This window comes from Caenorhabditis elegans, chromosome II, assembly GCF_000002985.6.
Source record: "Caenorhabditis elegans chromosome II".
NCBI classification, from domain to species: Eukaryota; Metazoa; Nematoda; class Chromadorea; order Rhabditida; family Rhabditidae; genus Caenorhabditis; species Caenorhabditis elegans.
Window position 1 is genome coordinate 7,031,954 of NC_003280.10, and position 13,386 is coordinate 7,045,339.

The 13,386-nt window shown below is 36.7% G+C and overlaps 1 protein-coding gene, 2 non-coding genes and 1 pseudogene across 4 annotated transcripts; all 4 read left to right on the plus strand.

Moving 5' to 3' along the window:
• The first annotated feature begins 1,641 nt into the window (after positions 1–1,641).
• Positions 1,642–1,662, plus strand: 21ur-11158. Its single transcript, NR_051311.1, has one exon.
• A 446-nt stretch (positions 1,663–2,108) lies between these two features.
• ZK1131.2 lies at positions 2,109–2,382 on the plus strand. The gene has a single exon (NR_051312.1). It is a non-coding gene; the product is annotated as an Unclassified non-coding RNA ZK1131.2 (non-coding RNA).
• Positions 2,383–6,338: 3,956 nt separating this feature from the next.
• Positions 6,339–9,732, plus strand: cin-4 (DNA topoisomerase-like protein cin-4). The gene is made up of 5 exons (NM_063039.7): positions 6,339–6,454; positions 6,502–6,632; positions 6,683–9,033; positions 9,082–9,211; positions 9,509–9,732. The coding sequence occupies exons 2-4, from the start codon at positions 6,519–6,521 to the stop codon at positions 9,143–9,145; spliced, it is 2,529 nt and encodes an 842-aa protein (NP_495440.4). The 5' UTR covers positions 6,339–6,454; positions 6,502–6,518; the 3' UTR covers positions 9,146–9,211; positions 9,509–9,732.
• Positions 9,733–11,101: 1,369 nt separating this feature from the next.
• Positions 11,102–12,418, plus strand: ZK1127.6 (annotated as a pseudogene). Its single transcript has 4 exons — positions 11,102–11,512; positions 11,567–12,013; positions 12,062–12,296; positions 12,351–12,418. Coding segments are annotated over exons 1-4 (1,161 nt in total).
• Positions 12,419–13,386: the final 968 nt, after the last annotated feature.

Consider the following 13,386-nt stretch of genomic DNA (forward strand, 5'->3'; position numbering starts at 1 on the left):
TTTTCAGTTGTCACCAATTATAATTTTGAAATACAATCAAACAATTATAAATTGTATTGCGTTTTAGTTGTTTGTATTTAAAAAATTCCTGGGGATGCAGCAATGCTCGAAATTACATTTCTGGAAAATTTGGCAACTTACCAAAACATTTACTGCAATTATTGTAGTGTCATATATGGACTTTAAAAAGTGCATTTAGGCTGAATTCCCTATGATGAAAGTGGAATTGACTTCTAACGTTTTTACTATGAAGTTGAAAAATACTCGGTTCACATTTTCAATGAACAAACTTAATATGAACTCACCGTTTTAATTTAAAGTTATTATTACTTCTGGATACTTTAATAAATAGCCAAGATCTACTAGTGATCTAAAAATTGGAAAACAATAATCCTAAGGCTATATATATATTTTGAAAACTTGACTGAACTTGTAACTCAAATTCTTAATAGTTCAAAGATTCAATATTTTCTCACTTTGATTCTCGCAAAATGTTCTTTGCTGTATTTTTCTCATACCGTAACCCTTTTGCGCATCGGCAACCCCCTGCCCCCCATAACAGCTTATGTCTAATTCTCTTTAATTTCCTCAGTTTTTCACTTTTTCTCGGGGAGCTCTCCCGTATAGTAGTCAGGTGGGAATCTTGTCACGTCTGTAATGGTGACAAACGAATTGAGAAAAACGGTCGAAAAGGCGCCCACCCGGGGGCTAAGAAGACAAATACGAGAAGGAAAAAAGTGAATAAAAAGAAACTGAGAGAATAGTCAGGAACAAGGAGCATCCACCACAGTGTTATACAGGAAACCCTATTTTCTTTCAATAAAAAGTTACCAGATTTGAACGTTTGCGGTTAAAACAAAATAGCCTTGAATAATAGCAATATACATATTTATTGCTAATACGTAAATTAAATTTATATGGAAGTTCATAGGTAGGGTAGGGATAGGAAGGGTAGGAAAGCAATATAAATATCAATTTTTCGACTTCTCATTTGACAAAAACTATTAAATTTCACCTTCCAATTAGATATCATCATTGTTGTAGCTTTCATTGTTAGTCCCGCGATGTGTAGGCTCTTCAGGCTCTTCTTCAAATTCTTGGAAGTCGTCAGTATCTCCAAATCGGTTTGAGAATTTCAATTGAATACTGAAAAATGTCCATTAAATCCGCAAAATGTCCGCTACGAGAACAACATACTCTTCAAAGTCTCCATCCTCCTTTTCCAGCTCAGTTCGAACTCAGCGTGTGAATTTTGAACAGAAACAGTTAAAAATGATGATAGACGAGCGGCAAGACCATTCCACATAAATGCACCTCCCTTTAAAATCGTAGAAGTGGAACAACAGTTGCACTGTACTCTAGAAATCACTCCTTTACCAATTGTTACATATTCTTGCTTAAAGTTGCAGTAGCGCCAATGGTGAAATTGATTTGAACTACGCCAGTGGGGCAACAATGACCGAATATCACAGTTTTTCATTTTTTTTATTTCTGCCTCCGTGCGAAACTTTGAGTGGATTTCTAAGATCAACAAGCAACGGACAAGAAATCAAGAGTATAAAGATGCATTTCTGGATATATAAGTCTTAAAATACAAATTCAAAGTGGGCATTAAATTGTAAAAATTAAATATAAACTTGTTCCAAATGATGGACAGTATAATTTTTTTTAAAGAAAATGTCAATCACTAATTTTCATTAAATACGACGAGAGATTTAGAAAACTGTAAATACATAACAGGGCGTATTTACACTTTGATGTTCTCTAATTTAAAGCATAATTTTCGCAAGTGGAAGCCTATTTTTGAAGTCTGGAACATGATAATTTAAAATTGAAGATCAAATACTTCTACACAATCGATAATAATAGTTCTGACATTTTTAAAAAAATCGCATCTTTCATTTGTTTCTGCAAGAACTCTCTACATACCAACTGACATTTTCGCGAATCTATTTCTTATTTTTAACGTTTTGATTTTTTCATTCATTTCGGGTTGGACGTTTTTGAATGACTGAAATCATTTTTACTGAAATTTCAGAATTTATATAAATTCATTTTTATGCAATTTTTTCCAAAAATTTCAGGTTCCAATTGGACATAGAACATATTAATTGTTGATCAAAAGAGTATCATCTGTGTAAATAATTCCAAAAGAGGGGTCAAGAAATGAAAGAAGTCGGTAGTAGTGATGAGAGGTCTAATCTCGAACAAACACGGAAATCGGTAAGAGTGTATCAGTCGAGTGGACGGCCCGGAACACGGGCTCAAACATGCCGACGAAAGAAGTAGGAGGACTACTCTATTTAAGGAGGCGTATGTGTGGTTGTTTGCGTAAGTTACAGGGAGACAAGATGGCTCTTGTTATCAAGAGATGTATGACACTTGAGACAGAGCATTGAAGATTGAACGGCTAAATGGGTGGTCATTTGGAATGAAAACATATAATATTATAATAAGTATACTTTTGGATATGTATGTGCGATTGGAAGTAACGGGCAGATAACTGTTACAATTATTTGCACATTTTTCTCAGTTTAAGTGATAATTAGCTCCTGAAAATTTACTTTAATTGAATTTATTACGATAATAAAATATCATAAGGTAAAGAAGCATGCACACATAATATTTACAAAAAAGAAAAAGAAAAGAAGATAAATATTGGATACATTTTTTCTTGAAATATAATTATCTAAACGTTCTGAAACTGGACAATCAAAGTCAATGCTTATGCACCAGAAAATGGGTATTTGTCACATTCAGAAAACTTTACTTTTGTTACTTCTCACTATCAGAGAATTAAAGATGTTTTGCATTAATATATTCAGAATGACCGAAAAATACTGATTTTTGAATTGAGATCATTCACAAACTTCTCAAAATGACTCGTCATGAAAACTTGTTTTTTGTGCTTATTTCAAGTATAATAAAACTCTTAAATTGTGATCGATCAACCGCTTTTTACAAAAACCCATTTTGAACGCTTGACAATTCGATCAAACTTGGGACTTGAAGCTTGACGTTTGGCATTTATTTCTGTGTTAAATTTACCTTGAAAGTTTTTGACCCCGGTGGAAAAGAAGATTATAAAATGGAACTCAATGCCCTACTGCCCAACTCAATGTTCACATTGAAAATTGATAACTATTGATTTGTGTTCTCATCAGGGGTGTGCGGCAAACTTGCCGAATTTGCTGAGCTCGGCAAACTTTGAGATTTGCCGCACATCACTGGTTCCCATCACGTCTCTGTGAGAGCGTAATAAATTATTATTATTATAAAACTTCCCTTTCAGCGATCGCAAAATTTTGAATGATTTGTTTAAAAATAGAATCATCTTAAGGTTATCCCATTTAAGAATTTATAATTAGAAAAAATTGGGAAAACCTCAAAATATTTTTTAATTTGATCCAAGAAAAACGTCTATCGCATACACAGTAGTCTACTTCCACGCATTTGTTTCAGGGCCCGATTTCCACTCCGATGCTCCACCACAAGAATAACTTATGTTCTCCACCCAAAAACTTTAAGCTTTTTGAAAAATTCGGTGCAGTCCAACGTGATACCATGAGGACAGTTATGTTCTATGTACCCAGGTTTGAACTTTTTCAAGGAAAAAAATCGATCATTGTTCCGATATTAGTAACAGTGTTTAGAGAAACAAAAATCGGAGAATTTGAGTTGGACTCTGCGCTACAAAAAATGATTTCTACAGGTTGTTAAAACCTGTTACCTGTACAAAATAACAGATTGGATATCGAAAAATACGGGATTTCCTAGAATTGTTATATTAATATACATGTACTATTGTTAAAAATACAATAAGAAAGGAAAACAATAAATGAAACATTTATTCACCAATGAAATTCCAATAAAAAAGTTCACAAAACAAAGTTTCGTTAAATTATATATGTATTATATTGATTTTTTTCTTTTTTTCTTATTAAAGATTTTCTTCTTATTAAATGAATATATATGGATTCAGGGGTGCGCGGCAATTCTACAAAATAAGACTGTTTGGCCTGTTCCTCCGATATTTTTCATTAAAATTTATTGATAAAATTTAGAAAAATATTTGCTCTATTTGAAAATAACTGTTATTTGACTTTTAACTACCGAGAAAGTGTTCAAAAATTGCCCAAAAGTTGAAAATTGCAGTCAATTTTTTTTTTGCAATTTTCATCTTTCGGACAATTTTTGAACACCTTCTCGGTTGTTCCAAGTCGAATGAAAGTTATTTCCAGATAGAGAAAATATTTATCTATATTATCTCATTAAATTTTAATAAAAAAATATCGGGGAAACATGTCCACCATTTTGTAGAATTGCCGGTCGGCAATTGCCGCGCACCCTGTATGGATTCCGTGTTCACAAAGTACTTTCAAGCCACTTTTTAGCTTTAACTCAAACGTTTCCATGAAAGACTACAAAATCTTGACTGACCTTAAAATGTACTTAAGTACAGTATTGTTCCCGCCCAACTTCGAGTCAGCGGCTTCCTCATAGGCCACCCACTGTGCCAGTGATCCCATTCACACACAATTGTATAACTAACATTAGCAGGAAGGATTATGTGTGTGAAATGGGTATTTACAGTAGTACTACACGATTATGGGAATTAAATGCGATATTGAACTTTAGTCGGGTCACTAGGGAACCGGTCAAAATTCAATTTAAAAATTTAATCGAAATAGGGTACTTGTGTATTAAATACATGCCTTCATTTTCAAACTAAATTAAGTTTTCATTAATTTCTCCAATTAAATTAAACGTGTTATACATTTTTCCCTTTAGGCTTAGAGCATGTTATTTCCTAATTGTAAGCTTAAAAATACATAAACGGGTTCACGTTTTCATTTTTCATAACTTAAAAAATTACTATTAAAATGAGGGCATGTAATACACAAGCACCCAAAATCAATACCTAAAGCTAAAAAGATAGAACTGCTTTTTGCTAACTGAAAGTAGTTTGCTAAGTAGCATTAATTTCCTACTAATTAGTTCAGTTTTTTCCAGGTTTTGCTAGTTAGAAATGATTTTGAGTCGGGTAGCCGCAACTCGCACTTACCTGAGTGCCTGCAAAAATTTGGAACATGGATTTATGATGTCATTTAGTTATGCTCTAATTAAGGTTCGTTCCAATGCTAAAGACCGTTTGGTAGAGTTATATAGTCTGTAAGTTTCGACAAATTCCTTATCAATACATTTTTGAGGCAAAAAAGTTTTCACACTTTCAAATTTACGTTGTGTTTGTATCATTTGTTTCCAGCTACGGATGAACAAATGTATGCCGTTACTGCCAAAATTCAGCAATCGATCCTTAAACGGCGTTTTTTGGCAGAGAAGGACGGGGCTGTGAGCTTTTTTGCTGATTCTATTTGCATTTAGCATTCGAAATATGTATTTACTCCGAGAATGACAAATTTATGCTCCGTATATTCCCCGTTATTGGTACATTTTACTTTTCCAGGGGAAAACAAACAATTTTTTGTTATCTTGCTTCTCGAGAAGTGGATCCACGGAGATCGGAGTTGTCCAAGTTACGGTAACTAGAGTCATGTGCACATGAAGAAGTACATCTTAGGCTGTTTCCTGCAATCAGCGTACGAGCTGACAAGAGCCGAAGGCTTGAATAGAAAACTGTTTAATTTTTGACAATATGCCAGGAAAAATATTAATTTTATTTTACGAAAAAAAAGTGTTTTATCACAAATTATGTTTTTTTTTGCTTTCGGCACGCAATAAACTCTAAAAATTTGTTTTAAAGTGTTTTAAAAACAGGTTAAAGCCAATTTTGTGATATATTTCAAGAAAAAAACCGAAAAAATTCCAGAAACTCTGTTTTTCCGCGAAAATATCGGCGAATTCGCGGAAAAAATTTAAACAAAATTGAAAAGCACGCGGCACTTCATGCGCCTTTAGTTAATCGTGGCGAGACCCACCACACTTCGTGCATGCGTATTCCAGGGGTATACGGTACTTGACTAAAGAGTTGCACTGTGAGTGCTTTTCTACGGGTTCTTCCTTCAATTCTCGATATTTCCAGTGAATCTTCGTCGAGAGTTTCTGTTAAACGCGGTTTTGCAGCCAGATTTGTCAAATCTCAAGTTCTAATGTGTTTTTCTCGTTCCTAATGATATTTTTTCTCCGCATCCTCAAGCATATTGTACTCTCACGATTGCCTCGAAGTTAAATTTCGTGTGTCCAGTAATGTCCACTGGCGTGCTAGTTGTTTTTCTCTTCACTCATTTTTCTTCGCATCCTCAAGTTTATTGAATATACACCGCGTTTCTTTCTCTTTTGCTCCCGACCGTCCTAAAATTAAATGTCATATTTTTTCCAGATCTCTGAAAATGAGCGACTCTGATAGTGATTTCTCTATCGAAGAATCACCCAAGGCGAAGAAAACCGCACCAAAGAAGGAGAAGGCGTCGCCGAAAAAAAAAGAAAGATGATGGTTGGTTAATTTGTAGAGTTTCCTGAATCTAATTTGCTTCTTTTCAGCCAACGAGTCGCTGGTAATGTCTGAAGAAGACCGAAACGTGTTCACGTCGATCGACAAAAAAGGTGGTGGCTCGAAGCAAATGGACGACCTCAACCAAAAGTGCCCCAAGAGGAAGACTTCCAAGCTGAAGGTAACAATTCATCTAATTCGTGGCCTTGTTTTAATTAATATTTATTTTAGGGCATCCCAAAGCTCGAAGATGCGAACGACGCTGGAACCAAAAATTCCCAACAGTGTACATTGATTCTGACGGAGGGAGACTCGGCCAAAACGCTTGCTGTTTCGGGACTTTCAGTCGTTGGACGCGACAAATATGGAGTATTCCCATTTCGAAGAAAATTGCTAAATGTCTGCGATTTAAATGTGAATCAAATCGCCGATAGTGCTGAGGTCAATGCCATCATCAAGATTCTGGGACTCCAATACACGAAGAAGTACGAGACAGAAGATGACTTTAAGACTCTTCGATACGGGAAATTGTTAATCATGGCAAATCATGATTCAGACGGCTCTCAATTCAAAGGACTTCTGCTCAACTTCTTTCATCGCTTTTGGCCTGCGCTCTTTAAACGCGACTTCGTCGAGGATTTCATCACTCCAATTGCCAAAGCCACCGAAGGAAAAGAGGAAGTTTCGTTTTATTCGCTCCCAGAATATTCTGAGTGGAGAATGAATACGGATAACTGGAAGTCGTATACGATCAAGTACTACAACGGATTGGGGACATTGACTTCTAAGGAAGCTAAGAAGTGCTTCTCGGACATGGTTCGTCATCGTATCCGCTTCAAGTACAACGGAGCTGATGATGATAAAGCTGTCAACATGGCTTTTTCAAAGAAGAAGATTGAAGCAAGGACAGACTATCTCATGAAGTTGATGCAGGATAAGAATCAAAGAAAGCAGCAGGGGCTGGCTGAAGAGTGCCTCTACAACAAAGAAACTCGATTTGTCACCCTAAAAGATTTCTTCAACTACGAAATAGTTTGCTCATGGAATTTGCATTCAATTCCATGTCTTGTGGATGGTTTGAAACCAGGACAGCGGAAGGTTCTCTTCGCGTGCTTCAAAAGAGCAAACAAGCGTGAAGTCAAAGTAGCTCAACTGGCTGGAGCTGTCGCTGAAATTTCTGCTTACCATCACGGAGAACAGTCGCTTATGGGAACAATTGTGAATCTCGCTCAAGATTACGTTGGCTCCCACAACATCAACCTGCTTCTTCCTATCGGGCAGTTTGGTACTCGTCTCCAAGGTGGAAAGGACAGTGCTTCAGCTCGTTCCATCTTCGCTCAACTGTCGCAAGTCACTCGTACACTCTTCCCGGCTCACGATGACAATGTCCTTCGTTTCCTTTATGAAGAAAATCAGCGTATTGAGCCAGAATGGTATTGCCCGATTATTCCAATGGTTCTCGTCAATGGAGCTCAAGGAACCGGTACTGGATGGTCCACGAACATTCCTAATTACAATCCACGTGAACTGGTCAAGAACATCAAGCGTCTTATCGCCGGCGAGCCACAGAAAGCCTTAGCTCCATGGTACAAGAACTTCCGCGGAAAGATTATTCAAATCGACCCGAGTCGATTTGCATGCTATGGTGAAGTTTCTGTGCTTGATGACAATACAATTGAGATCACTGAGTTGCCAATCAAACAGTGGACTCAAGACTACAAAGAGAAGGTTTTGGAAGGATTGATGGAGAGCTCGGACAAGAAATCGCCTGTTATTGTCGACTACAAAGAGTATCACACAGATACTACTGTTAAGTTCGTCGTGAAGCTCTCGCCGGGAAAACTTCGTGAATTGGAGCGCGGTCAGGATCTTCATCAAGTCTTCAAGCTCCAAGCTGTCATCAACACTACGTGCATGGTACTTTTCGATGCTGCCGGATGGCTTCGTACATACACTTCGCCAGAAGCGATTACTCAAGAGTTCTACGATAGCCGCCAAGAGAAGTACGTACAGAGAAAGGAGTACCTCCTCGGAGTTCTTCAGGCTCAGAGCAAGCGTCTCACTAACCAGGCTCGTTTTATCCTCGCCACGATCAACAACAAGATTGTTCTCGAGAACAAGAAGAAGACGGCGATTGTCGATGTTTTGATCAAGATGAAGTTCGATGCTGATCCAGTGAAGAAGTGGAAGGAGGACCAAAAGCTCAAAGAGCTTCGTGAATCTGGAGAAATCGAGCTGGACGAAGATGATCTAGCTGCAGTCGCCGTCGAAGAGGGCGAAGACATTTCCTCTGCTGCGAAGGCCGTTGAAACCAAGCTATCCGACTACGATTACCTCGTCGGATTAGCTCTCATCAAGCTTTCGGAAGAAGAGAAGAATAAGCTCATCAAAGAATCGGAGGAGAAGATGGCTGAGGTTCGAGTTCTGGAGAAGAAGACCTGGCAAGATCTTTGGATTACCGACCTAGACAATTTCATGTCTGAATTGACAAGCAGGAGGCTCGCGAGAAAGCTGAGTCTAAGGCGAACCGCGACGCGATGGTATGCGATGATATGTCAGAGGAGAGTGACGTGGAGTTCGATGTAAGTTTTCCCCTGTAATTTGTTCAACTTCTAAAATCAATTTTTCAGGAAGGAATCGATTTCAATTCGGACGATGACGGTGTGGAGCGTGAGAATGTCGTCTCGAAGCTGAGAAGAAGCCGTCCACAAGCAAAAACCCCGACGAGGACAGCGGGATGGCCCCCTCAGGATTAAAGCGGTTAGTTAATACATTTTTTCAAAATGGCGGGAATTTTTTTTTTAATTTCTATGACGTCACAGCTCATTTCGAATAACTGCTTTTTTATTAAAATCGACGATTTTTATGAAATTTTGTATTACTTTACAAATTAATGTTTCGTGTTAATTTATAAAAGTAATATTTCAACGAAATTCTAAATATTTAAAAAGTTGAAAATAAGTCAAGTACATGAAGTCAAAATGCGCTGTGACGCCACAAAAATTGAAAATCACAAACTTGTAACGTCACAAAAATACAATAAATTCAATTTTTCAGGTCTCGAGAACGCCCAACGACAACCGGATCACCCAAACAAAAGAAGATGCGCGTCGAAGAAGCCGACTAATTTTTTCCCCAACTTTTATTCCCCAACTGTTTCCAATTTATTTTCTTTATATTTTAAAATCGTTTTAACGATCTCATCAATCAGATACTACTAATTTCCCCTTCCCAAGTTCGATCTAATTGCATCCCTACTCAGATAAACGTGTTAGCTTCTATTTAGAAGGAATAGACCTATTTAGTAGAATCGGGAAACTAATTAGAGCTAAATAGAAGAACTAGTTCTAAATAGATCAGGGTTTGATCTAATTAGAACAGCGTAAAAATGGCAGATCTATTTAGACCTAAATAGAAGAGGGTAGATCTAAATAGAAGAGGGTAGATCTAAATAGAAGAGGACGACACCTAATTAGGTCAGGGATTTCGACCGTTAGTGTGCAAGCATAAAAGCGCGTCAGCAACGAGCGGTTTTGCGCAAAAGTGGATGTTAAAATTTTGAGGATTTTCTTGTTTATTTTTACATTTAGAACAATTTTTAAATAATTTTTTGATTCAAAATTTTCTTCTTTACTCTATTAATTGTTGAATAAATTCTGTTTTGAACTAATTTTCAATCGACCGATCAATATATTCTATAGAAGTGAAAAAACCGAGATAAATAGAAGCAAAACGCACTTATATTTAGAAAAGAGTAGATAGAAAAGAGTAGACTACTTGATTAGCGTCGCAACTAGTTCTCACACGCGCAAGGTTGGCTAAACAGGTAACGTTTCAGATCGTGAAGCAGAAGGTCAAGGGTTCAACTCCGGGTGGTGGCAAGAAAATTTCTCCGAGAACGGTAGCAGGTTTAGAAGAGGTGTCTAGATTCCACAGGGTACTACCTGTGGAAAAAGTGAACGAATAGGGTCGGCAGGGGAGCTGAACGAGAATAGAAAATCTTTTTTTTTCCGGAATCCAAAATCACATTTTCCAAAAATTCACTTTTAAAAATTCCGAGTCTATATAGGAGGCGAAAACCGAGTCTAAATAGAAGCAAAACGCACTTATATTTAGAAAAGAGTAGAACTATTTAGAAGAAGAAGGTATTTCTAATTAGAAGAAGTAGACATATTTAGAAGAAAAATGCGCTTATATTTAGAAAAGAGTAGACCTATTTAGAACAAAAAGGTACTTCTAATTAGAAGAAGTAGACCTATTTAGTTAAAAAGCTCTGCTATTTAGATGAAAAAGCATTTCTAATTATGTCGTGTTAGGAGCTAGCGCCATTTCTAAATATATCTGCTTTTTTCTTCTAAATAGAAGCGAAAACGTTTATCTGAGTACTCACTTTAAACATTCTTTGTGAATAAAATTTGGAACACACTTCCTGTTGTGATATTTTTACAGAAGTACGGGTACATAGATTCCCGATCCATTATGTATTTTTCAACCTCTGCTCCGAAGTACAAAAAATATCATGTCTTTGCCCAAATGGTGCACATTTCGTGCGATTTTTTTATTACTTCCGAGCTGAAATCTTATTTAAAACTTTTCATTTTATTGTAACTTTCTATATCTTTCATATAATATGATGGACTACGACGTCATCAAGCTGAGAGAAGAAAACGGGCCAAAGAAGCAAAGGAAGAATTTCCAAAGTTACTTGCTGAATGCGAACTCAATGGACGGTCATCGTATTCTTCATTCACTTCAAAGTTCGGAAAAGACCCTCGTTACAAAGCAGTTGAAAGAAATCGTGATAGAGAAGATGCTTTCAACGATTTTGTCGGCGAATTGCATAAGAAGGAAAAAGACGAGAAACGTGCTAAGAAAGAAAAACTGAAAGCAGCTTTTGTGAAACTTTTGGAAGAGCAGACTGGTCTCACGCGCAAATCTAAATGGTCAACCACGAAGAAAACACTTGAAGATGAAGAAAGATACATTGCTCTCGATAGTAGTTCTACCAGAGAATCTCTGTTCCGAGAATTTGTGGCGAATCTTGGAGATGAAACAGCATCGGTGAATTTATTGTCTTATTGTTTTTTTTTTTCAATTTTAAAATATCATTTTCAGGATATCGAAGAAGAGCAGGAACGTGAGAAGCGTCTTGCTGCTCAAACGGCCATTGCAAACCGTCAGAAAGAAGTTGAAGCCGAACTTGGTAATCAACTGCGAGAGCGCACAAAAGAAAGTGAGAAACAAAAGATGGGCGAACACGAGGATACCTACCGAAATCTTCTAATCGATCTGATAAAATCTACCGAAAACAGTTGGCACGAGGCTCGACGCATTCTTCGAAAAGATGAACGCTATGCAAATTGTGATATGTTGGATAAAACTCGCAAAGAGTCGCTCTTTGATGATCATATCAAAAGTTTGGAAAGAAAGCGTCGTGAGGCTTTCTTCCAAGTTCTAGATAATCATGAGAAGATCACACCAATGATGCGCTGGAGAGACGCTAAAAAAATCATTCAAGACGAGGAAGAGACTTTCGTAAAAATTGCTAGCAACTCGGAGAGGGTTTGTGATTTATTTTTAATTAAAATACTTTAACTTTATTATTTTCAGAAAGTTGAGAGAGATTTCCGAGATTGGCAGGAGAGACGGCACGATCACCTTACTGATGAATTCAAGGAGATGCTTTCTGAGACAAAAATCATCACGCATAAGTCGAAAAAATTGATGGAAGAAGGTGAACAGCACATGAAGGATATTTTGTCAGTTCTCGAAAACGATAAGAGATGGGTGCGGATGACTGCTATGAGTGCATCAGAACGGGATCGTATGCTAGAAGATCATATTGGTAAGATAAATGCTCATAAATTGATACAGTTGATTTACATATTAATATTTCCAGAAAACTTGGGCCGCAAAGGAACACCGCCTCCACCAACACAACAAGAGCGGGATCGCAGAAAGCAATAAACACTTGATTAAGTATTTAAATTAGTTGTTGATATTCCATCTTTAATCAGATCCAATCTTCTCATTCAATCTCATCACTTTCCCGTTCTCCATCTATTTTCGTACCTGTATCCACAGTATTTTTAGCCACTTATTGTTTGTGCCTCTCATTGATTCTAAAAAGAATTATGCACCTAAGCAACCACTTGCTTTTTTGAAAACGTTCATTGTTTTAATTTATTTTTGTTCTTATCAGTACTGATAAAATGTGGATGAACACAGTACATGTGATTTGCACACGATTTGACACGAGAAGCAATACAATTTCTTTATTTTGGAGCTTTGAATGGAAAACTCTATTAGCGAACTTTTGAAGTTTCAAGCTCACTGAAACTTCGACGAATTACTCCACAAATACTCGGTCTTGACACGATAAATTTGTGTTAGATGCAAAAAAGGTGCGCACCTTTAGAGAGTACTGTAGTTTCAAACTTGTGTAAATATAGAGTTTTCATCGACTTCATATTTTTCTATAAAAATTACTTTTTTTCATTAGCAAACTCAAACATAAATAACTATAAAAACACTTATATTTTAACTTATCGAGAGGGAGACAATGGAAAATCGGTGACAACTCCATATTTATGTAAGTTTGAAACTACAGTACTCTCCAAATGTCCACACCCTTTTCGCATTCAAAAAAAACTTGTCGTGTCAAGACCGGATACCGTATTTTTGCGGGAAATTTTCGTGTCTGCATGTACATTTTTAGTTTATTGTTTATTTATTTATGTTAATTCGGAACTCGATAAATTAAAACAAACAGTAATACATAAAAAGAACATCGGGGAGAATCGAATAACACATAAAATAAGAAAAACCCGTCACAGTCCATCTTAAGTATCAAAAGTAAATATATTTGACAGAAGAGGATAAATTAACGAGAAATTCAAAAGAATCCCCCCTCTACACCTCGGTCAAATTTTCAA